At 34.3% G+C, this 8883-nt stretch overlaps 2 protein-coding genes across 3 annotated transcripts in view; one reads left to right on the top strand and one right to left on the bottom strand.

Moving 5' to 3' along the window:
- Nucleotides 1-639: 639 nt before the first annotated feature.
- LOC21389389 (rho GDP-dissociation inhibitor 1) lies at nucleotides 640-3380 on the top strand. Of its 2 annotated transcripts, XM_024163404.1 has the most exons (5): nucleotides 640-1111; nucleotides 1862-1925; nucleotides 2036-2257; nucleotides 2790-2914; nucleotides 3029-3380. In XM_024163404.1, the coding sequence occupies exons 1-5, from the start codon at nucleotides 893-895 to the stop codon at nucleotides 3095-3097; spliced, it is 699 nt and encodes a 232-aa protein (XP_024019172.1). In that variant the 5' UTR covers nucleotides 640-892; the 3' UTR covers nucleotides 3098-3380. The 2 variants fall into 2 exon arrangements, 1 of the variants encoding a protein (XP_024019172.1); XR_002901911.1 differs by lacking the exons at nucleotides 640-1111; nucleotides 1862-1925; nucleotides 2036-2257 and adding an exon at nucleotides 2538-2582.
- A 961-nt stretch (nucleotides 3381-4341) lies between these two features.
- Nucleotides 4342-8883, bottom strand: part of LOC21389390 (phospholipid--sterol O-acyltransferase) — a 5741-nt gene continuing 1199 nt past the window's right edge. The window contains exons 4-17 of the mRNA XM_024163399.1: nucleotides 8765-8883; nucleotides 8491-8660; nucleotides 8312-8388; nucleotides 7369-7582; nucleotides 7112-7286; nucleotides 6503-6602; nucleotides 6164-6258; nucleotides 6009-6060; nucleotides 5850-5921; nucleotides 5586-5754; nucleotides 5394-5498; nucleotides 5219-5303; nucleotides 4984-5073; nucleotides 4342-4736 (exon numbers count right to left, since the gene is read on the bottom strand). Coding sequence (XP_024019167.1) covers nucleotides 4992-5073; nucleotides 5219-5303; nucleotides 5394-5498; nucleotides 5586-5754; nucleotides 5850-5921; nucleotides 6009-6060; nucleotides 6164-6258; nucleotides 6503-6602; nucleotides 7112-7286; nucleotides 7369-7582; nucleotides 8312-8388; nucleotides 8491-8660; nucleotides 8765-8883 — 1515 coding nt within the window. The 3' untranslated portion in view covers nucleotides 4342-4736; nucleotides 4984-4991. The remainder of the gene's footprint in view (nucleotides 4737-4983; nucleotides 5074-5218; nucleotides 5304-5393; nucleotides 5499-5585; nucleotides 5755-5849; nucleotides 5922-6008; nucleotides 6061-6163; nucleotides 6259-6502; nucleotides 6603-7111; nucleotides 7287-7368; nucleotides 7583-8311; nucleotides 8389-8490; nucleotides 8661-8764) is intronic.

Consider the following 8883-nt stretch of genomic DNA (forward strand, 5'->3'; position numbering starts at 1 on the left):
ATTATTATCATCATTATTATTATCATCATTATTATTATTATTATTATTATCAAACTGTGTGATTTAAATTGCAGTTTGAATTGATGTTTAGATGTACAGTTAAAGTTTTAATTTGAGCATGGAATAAAATTTAAATTTGTGTTTGGTAGGTATGAAAAACAAAGAGAATAAACACCTTTTTATTGTTAAAAAATGATTTGAACATTTAAACTTGAGGGAGAACTAAACTCTAAATTTGATTGTTTAACTCAGTTCAAACGGAAAATATAATTTAAACTACATACTTACCAAATACTAGTTTATAAATTTTTTATAAACTTTATCACTTATGTAATATATTTTCTAAACTTTAAAATGTATATATTATACTCTCTTAATCGTGATATGTCTCTAACGTTCCCCTATTCATTTGATTCTTTCTATATTAAATGGTAGTACTTAATATTACGGATACCTTATAACCTATAGCATTACTATACCAATATTGATTATAGAGGAGGTCTAGCATTAATGTAAAATCGTGTCAACCATCAGTAAGTGGACTGAACAGAGTACCGACAAAGTACATTCAATTCAAGCAAAAAGACAAAAACCACGGTGGACGAGACGAACAAACTGAAGAACTGCGAGGAAGGAGTGAGAGACAGACAGACTGACAGACAGACATACAGATACAGACAATACGCCGTGGGAAAAGGGTTACATTTTTTTTTCCGTGTCCACCCTTTGAATTCTTTGGGTTTTCGAGTTTTTAGTTTTGTGTGTGAAAAAAAAGGGAAAAAAAAAGAAAAAAAGAAGAATTCAAAAGGGGGTTTGTGCGCCTTTTGGTGGAGCCGTCACTGTCGCTGCTAGTTTAGAGAGAGAAAGAGAGGAGAGAGAGAGAGAGAGAGAGATGGAGAGTGGGAAGAGAGGAGCGGAAGCTGGGCCATCATCGGGTTATGGTGTTGGCGAGGAGCGGCAACAGAAGCACAAGGAAATGAGCCGAAAACCAAGCGAGCTTCGTGTTGTTCAAGAAGAGGAAGAAGTTGCTGATGAAAGTAAAGGTGGTGATGTTGGTGGGTTTGTTCCTGGGCCTCTGCTTTCTCTCAAGGAGCAGATTGAGAAAGACAAGGTTTTCTTGTTTCTTTTTTTTTTTTTTTCTTTTTTTTTTTTTTTCTATTCAAGTATTTCTTTGGTTAATTATATAAAAATTTCCGACTTTGAGGGAAAATTTTGTGTGTGAACTTGTTTTTGGGTTATCTGAGGTCTGGAGAATTTGTCCCAACAATGTTATGTGTGATTTTTCAGAAAAAAAAAAAGCGTTCAAATAAAGGGATTGTAGTGTTTGGGCTCAAGTTTTGTTCTTTGAAAAACTGAGCAAACGAGTTTTAGCTCTCCTATATATTCTGTTTGAAAAGCAATTTTGAGAAGAAATTGGTATATACCAATTTCCCAGTTTGTTTCATGCCTTGAAAATTAAAGATGTGGTTTTTTGATTCTTGGTAATTTCTTCTCAAATTGTCATAAGCCTGAAGTTAAACTTCTCCATCTGAACCATGTTATTGGCACTTTTAAAACATTTAAGATTTAAGATTAAGATTAAGATAAAGATTTTAAGATATAAGATTTAGATCTCATTAGCCTTCAACTGTGGTATATCAAATGGTCTTGCTAAGCTTAGCTAGTTAAAATTTGTTTGCTTACGCTCAAAAACAAAGTTTATATTCTATGTTTGAAATCCCTTTTGTGGCTTTACAAACTACGCCATATAACAGTATCCAATAAATTTCCAATAGTGGCGATCATCTTTATATCATCTAGTTTGGCGGGCATTGATATATGTGTGAATTTGTGGCTTGCATTTTAACTCTTTGCTTTGCAGGATGATGATAGCTTAAGAAGGTGGAAAGAAAAGTTGCTTGGTTCCTTGGAAAGTGATCTGAATGGTTTGTTATAAGACTTGTGTTATTATTTTTAACTAATTGTCACCCTTTATTAACTTTCATCTTTTGTTCAATCTTGTGTTCTGTTTTCTTAATTGGTTTTTCTTAACTAGGTCAAAAGGAACCTGAGGTCAAATTCCACTCTATCGGAATCATCTCCACTGACTTTGGGGAGATCAATACTTCCTTACCTGTTAATGAAGACCAAAAGGACCGTGTCCTTTTTACACTTAGAGAAGGATCCGAATATCGGCTTAAGCTAACATTCAGCGTTCTGCACAACATCGTTTCGGGCCTTACATACTCTAACACTGTGTGGAAAGGAGGAGTTCAAGGTCTGCAAGTCCTTTTTTTTAAAAAAAAACATGAGCACGAGAGTTGTTTGCGAATGTTTGTTGAACTCTCAACACTATTTATCTAGAGGATAGATGCGCTGGAATTGTGATCAATAAATCTTACATTAAATGTGAACTTTAGTAATATTTTTGTTTATATGTATTTTATGTTGATTTGGAAATGAAGTTATTTGGTGATGTTACAGTTGATCAAAGCAAAGGAATGCTGGGTACGTTTGCTCCGAATCAGGAACCTTATGCGCACGCATTGGAGGAAGAGCGGGCCTTACATACTCTAACACTGTGTGGAAAGGAGGAGTTCAAGGTCTGCAAGTCCTTTTTTTTTAAAAAAAACATGAGCATGAGAGTTGTTTGCGAATGTTTGTTGAACTCTCAACACTATTTATTTAGAGGATAGATGCGCCGGAATTGTGATCAATAAATCTTACATTAAATGTGGACTTTAGTAATATTTTTTGTTTATATGTATTTTATGTTGATTTGGAAATGAAGTTATTTGGTGATGTTACAGTTGATCAAAGCAAAGGAATGCTGGGTACGTTTGCTCCGAATCAGGAACCTTATGCGCACGCATTGGAGGAAGAGACCACTCCGTCAGGGGTTCTTGCAAGAGGGATTTACTCTGCAAAGCTTAAGGTTAGTGATGAGCAACTAAAATGCATATGATCGTGTTATTTTGCATAAAGGTTGATTTCATGTATATGATCATTGTCGATGAGTCGAATTTTTTGTTGGTTTTGTTTAATGCAGTTTGAAGATGATGATAGAAGATGCCATATGGAACTCAAGTATTCTTTCGAGATCAAAAAGAAGTCTTAGTATGATGGATTTTCTTTATCTATAAACCGATAAAAAAAAAAAGAATGAACTGCATACCTTTGTAATACTACTGATTAAAATTGCGTTCTAGGTGTAATGGAAATGTAAAACTGGATTTTTATGAATTTTTCTGATACAAATGCAACATTGAACTGGAATTTCTGGTGCTCATCTCCTAGATATTCAAGTTCTTATAACTGCTTTGTGTTCTCTGTTATTCTGCAATTTGACAATTAATGAGCCTAGTCCTACAAGGGACTTTACCTCGGACATTCACTTTATAAAAAACAAAGACTATGAATCATCGTTGATATTAGAAAAGAATAAATAAAGGATATGAAATGCATAATATTCATGATGCTTTTCGTTATAGAGATGTTAATTGGCAAGTGACTTCTATTTATCAGCTTGTTTCGCTAGAATCGCTACTTAGGAAACGTCAAAAGAAACGCTATGCAAATGGTTTGTTCAAAATAGAACTGTTAAATTGCCCAAAAAAAAAAAAAAAAAAAAAAAAAAAAAAAAAAAGTTTTGAAAAAATATGGAAATGTAAAACTGGATTTTTATGAATTTTTCTGATACAAATGCAACATTGAACCGGAATTTCTGGTGCTTATCTCCTAAATATTCAAGTTCTTATAACTGCCTTGTGTTCTCTGTTATTCTGCAATTTGACAATTAATGAGCCTAGTCCTACAAGGGACTTTACCAGCTTGTTTATAAAAAACAAAGACTATGAATCATCGTTGATATTAAAAAAGAATAAATAAAGGATATGAAATGCATAATATTCATGATGCTTTTTTTTATAGAGATGTTAATTGGCAAGTGACTTCTATTTATCAGCTTGTTTCGCTAGAATCGCTACTTAGGAAACCTCAAAAGAAACGCTATGCAAATCGTTTGTTCAAAATATTAGTGTTAAATTGGCCGAAAAAAAAAAAGAAAAAAGTTTTGTCAAATTTCAAGAAACGTTGATGGATATAGAATAACGCACACGTAAAAAAGAATTGTGAACTGTTCTAAAAAAAATAAAAAGAAAGTTACTTGCAGATTGATAATTTTCACCACAATTTCGCTTCCATTTCACCGTACTGATGGAAACAGCTCACTTAATTCATCCAAGTCATAAAAATAATTCTCATATGTATACGCACATATACATATATATGTGTGTGTGTGTGTGTGTGTGTGTATATATATATATATATATATATATATATATCAGTAACCTTGGCCAAATCACAAAGATAACGCAGAACCACTTAATGCTCGACGTCTGTCATCAATTACCTTAAAAGGGCTTCAAAATTTCTAATCACAAATCAATGGGATTAGCAAGAGTAATATCATGTTTTTCTACATGGAAAAAATGGCATAGGTGAATGCTTCCTATGATGATCGCGTGGTTAGTTAATGCTCAATTGCTGATACTATACTTCGCACTAAAAATTCCGTAAAGAATATAATCTAGCATTCCTTCTTATGAGCATCGAATTATTACATATACTTCCAGATGAACTCGAAGAAGACAATAATGTGCAAATGTTGCTCAGCATTCGTGGGATGCACTTTTCTGCAGATGGGTAGAGCTTAGATGCCAGGAATAAGACAAACATTGGCCAAAGATTCCAAGAACCTGTTTAATGTCATGCAAATTAATCGAGAATTGAGATGATGTAAAAACATTAGATGTTGAAAGGCGATGTCAAAGGAGGTGGTGTTGTAAATCAAAGAATCTAAAAGGGAATATAGTAAAAAGAACTACTATGTTGATTCTGATTTCCACACTATCGTAGCAACATGAAGTGGTTGGGTTTAGTTCTCAAAGGAAAAGAAAGAAGAAAGAAACTTTTTTAAGTAGAAAGGAGAAAGAAACTTGTTACCTTCTAATCTACAAGTAATTCAAGAGCATTTTAGCTGAAGAATTCTTCAACCTACAACTCTGTCCTAAATGTACATCTCCAAAAACGTATCTGCAGCACCATGGATGAAATAAAAAGAAAAGGCTCATGAGCAAAAAAAATAAAAAATAAAAAGAAAAGGTAAAAAGAGCATATTCAACTTTTTCTTTTTTCTTTTCTTTCTTTGTAAGTTGCTTTATTGAAAAGGAGTTTTAACCTGTATTCACAGTATTCGGGCCAAGCACACCGAGCTTTTCCATAATCCCAGTAGCAATTGTCATCCCTCAGAGGACCACGCTTGGCTGTTGGATATTAATAATCAGTGAACAGTGCTTGAAATTCCCAACAAAAGAAAGAAAGAAGGGAAAAAAAGGGCATGAAGAGAGGTTTACCTTTTGTAACAAATTTTGAGGTTGCCTTTGGATGGATATCGTGCCACAGCTGAAGCCATAACTCCCGCATTAGGACAGGGGATCTAACGATGTTCCTATGATTTGCTACAAGAAAATAAAGTGAGTTAACGTACATACTTATATAGAATTAATCAGTAAATTTGTAGTTTAGATCATCAACCAAAATATTACTTTTATCAAGCTCCCACACAGCTGTCCTCTTTCCAGGAATACTTGCAGCATCTTCATAGAAGGTAATGTACTTGACTCTAGGTGTCCGGGTCATGTTGGGAAAGATGTCTTCATCATGGTTATGTTCTACATTCAGTTCCACTTGTACATCAGACCCATCATGCTCTGACTGAAATTTGCATAAAAAATAATAAATTCAAACATTTTGGATACGCGTGACATGTTGTATCAAAAAGATCTTTCTGGCATTTTGGATTTGCCTACCTGAGGTGCCCTTGTTATGTTCACTTTTGGTCCAAGCCAACTCTTGCACCAAGAAAGAGAATGATATGGTACCTGTAAATGAATGTGTTCATCAACTGTTGAATCTGTCTATCTTTTTTAGTTGAAATCTTATGGTATTTGAGAAAGTGTTTCGCTTACCGTTTCATCCCCACTAACAACTCCTGGATTTCCTTCAATAAGATTCCCAGACCTACACAAAAAGTTGCAAGTAAAACTCGTCTACTCATATTTTTCCTATTCTTGAATGAAGATATATTTTACCCCATGATTTAGTTGGATTGGAAGATGGTTACCTTGAGGTCAGCGTTCCTTCAATCTCATAAATCACATCTGTAACGATCCAATTATCCGGATAAGGCTTGCCACTTGGTGCAAAATAGTAGCCGACCTGTTTGGCCGTAGCAAAGACGACAAAAGTGTATTACCACATCACAAGTAAACAATAAACAAGACCAACAAAGGCATATCATAAGAGAATTGATTATCTGAGGATGTATGTAACTTAACCAAATATGTCTACCAGCGTGAGTGGATGCTAATTACAAATGGCTAACCACAGAGATGAACCTTTCTGAGAACATTGGTCTGGTCACGCCATATAGAAATATTATTTTCAGGAAATACAGTTATACCTCAGTCTTCAAATCAGTGCCATAGATGCAAAAGACGTTTCTTATAGGTGGTCTCTCCCAAGGTGTAAGTGGGTTTAAAACTGGATCTTCATGATATGACCTGAAATATGGAGCGTTAATTAAAAAATGTTCATCTACGCTTCTAAGTTTCACAATAATTTGGGAGAAAAAGGCACATGATCGTAGGAAGCATGCATAACAATCAAGCTGTTTCTTAAGAGCATTGATCCAAACAAGTATGGTCACTACTATCAGATAAATCTACGAGTGGTCACTCGATACAATTTAAAAGAGAAACAAGACTTGTGAACTTTCATGCTATCACTGGGCAAGAACAGATTAAAAGTAATCACTTTCTGCTTGAAAGTAAAAGTAATCAGTTTGCGGCATATACTAAGGTATGATAAAATAAACTTAAATTGGTAACCATAAATTGTTAAGAGAAAGAGAAGAACATATTCAACTTTGAACTAGCAATTTGTAATTGCTTCAAGTTTAAGTTTAAACCTTCAAGCACAAAGAAAATAGTAGAAGTTTTATATTTATGCCGTATAACTCAGAAAAACAAGAATCCTAAATCAGAAAGATAAGTGTGCAAAAATTACGTACTTCTGTAATTGATACAACACCCTCTTACTGTCTGGATCATAATCCTCTATTGCTTTAAAAAAGGTTCCATCTGATATTTCTCGAGCAGAGAATGATAACTGAGTTGGAAGTCCGCATTCCATGTTGGAAACATTACTCTGAGCGATTTCAGTAATTGATGGATAGGCATCAAATCCTGCGAATGTAAGACGGCAACACATATAAGCATGATAATGACAGCAATATTGACAAAATTAAATTGCGACTCAATCTTTTACCATTATTTGATGGAACTTCAATATTGATTATATTTGTTGGCCACCCAGAGAAATTTAATCGAGATTCTTGCTCATCACAGTAATATGTGTGACGACCCTTCTTGCTACTCCAAGAGAAATGCTTCGAGTATGTGTTATCTGCCCTACAATACTTTGAAAATGGCATCATCCATAGTGAAGAAGCAAATGAATTGAACAACAGTCGAGTTGTCCCCTGTTTTTCACAAGATTATATGAAAAGCACGTGTTAGAACATTAACCAAAAAAACAAAGTAAAAGTCGTAGAATAACTGTTATGTTGAAATTTGAGAACAAGTTGGTGATACTTTGCTATATCTTCCTTTTTTTTTTTTTTTTTTTTGAAAATATGAACTTTGCTTATCCAACTCAATCCAGAAAATTTATGTTAAAAAGTTATGTGAATCCTAAATTTCTAGGATTTGATGGTAACGTGGATTGTAGGTCATGAAGGACGCTACAACAGTCATGCCAACAGAATGATATAAGAATACAATGAAGTGAGACAGACATAAATAAGATAAGGAAAAAGAATAAGTTGGGCAAATTTTCTTTCACAAAAGAGAGGTTTAAGCTACATGTTAGCTACAAACAGTTACACACAAAAATATAAACTTGAAGGTAACCTCAACTATAAAACCTCAATCAATTAAAACTTACCTCTTGGTCCTAAGTTGGTGTATACAAAACAATGCATTAGACTAGCTTAGATTTCCATCATAAGGCAGAGTACAATAACTTATAGGGAGAAAAATGAAGCTAAGAGAGCAGTCCTAACGTTATTCAATTTTTCTAGGAAAATTATCGAAGGCTAGTACGGATTAAATGAGGATTATGTCTTGCATCGGAATCGATGAACAGAAACGTAAGTACTATGTGCAACGGATAAACGCAAGACCTGAAAAATGAATGTAAAAGTAGTAACCTCAGAAAGAGGAAGACCAAATGTTGATCCAGAAAGTGTCGCTTTAACTGTATCAGGCGCACCAAGAAGAGGAGCTCCTGCGATCAATCCCACAATATTTAAACCATTAATTAGTACGCACAACCACACAAGCAATTAAACATTTCGTGCAAGTGGGTTTAGGATGAAATAAGCCATACCAACAGCAAAATAGGCATGAATATGTTCGTCCAGCCATTCGTTGTAATGTTTTGGTGCAATTTCCAGCTTTAACCATTCCAAGAAGTACAGGAATACATTATTTCCCAATGAATGAGCAAATACTAATGAGGGGCCTCCACGGAGTTTTAATGCAGTTTCAAATGTCAACCTGCAAAGAAAAACCAGCATTTTGAAAGTCTAAGTTTCACTAATTAAAACCATCTTTTAAAGAAACATAAATCTATCTGATAGATGATCACCAAAGCTACACACTTTAGCTTGTGAAAGTAGAGGTCTCGCTCCTCAAGCTTTGATGGTGAGAGTCTCCAATCATATGGAACAGCAATAATTGCATTAGCCTCAACACCAAACTCAATACACCACTTAATCCA

Source organism: Morus notabilis, unplaced genomic scaffold, assembly GCF_000414095.1.
Source record: "Morus notabilis unplaced genomic scaffold, ASM41409v2 Scaffold267, whole genome shotgun sequence".
Classification (NCBI taxonomy): domain Eukaryota; kingdom Viridiplantae; phylum Streptophyta; class Magnoliopsida; order Rosales; family Moraceae; genus Morus; species Morus notabilis.

Coding starts and splice junctions, on each gene's coding strand:
- LOC21389389 (XM_024163404.1), top strand. CDS start 893: ATGGAGAGTGGGAAGAGAGGAGCGGAAGCTGGGCCATCATCGGGTTAT. Junction 1,926..2,035: donor CTTGGAAAGTGATCTGAATG/GTTTGTTATAAG, acceptor TTTCTTAACTAG/GTCAAAAGGAACCTGAGGTC. Junction 2,258..2,789: donor GTGGAAAGGAGGAGTTCAAG/GTCTGCAAGTCC, acceptor GTGATGTTACAG/TTGATCAAAGCAAAGGAATG.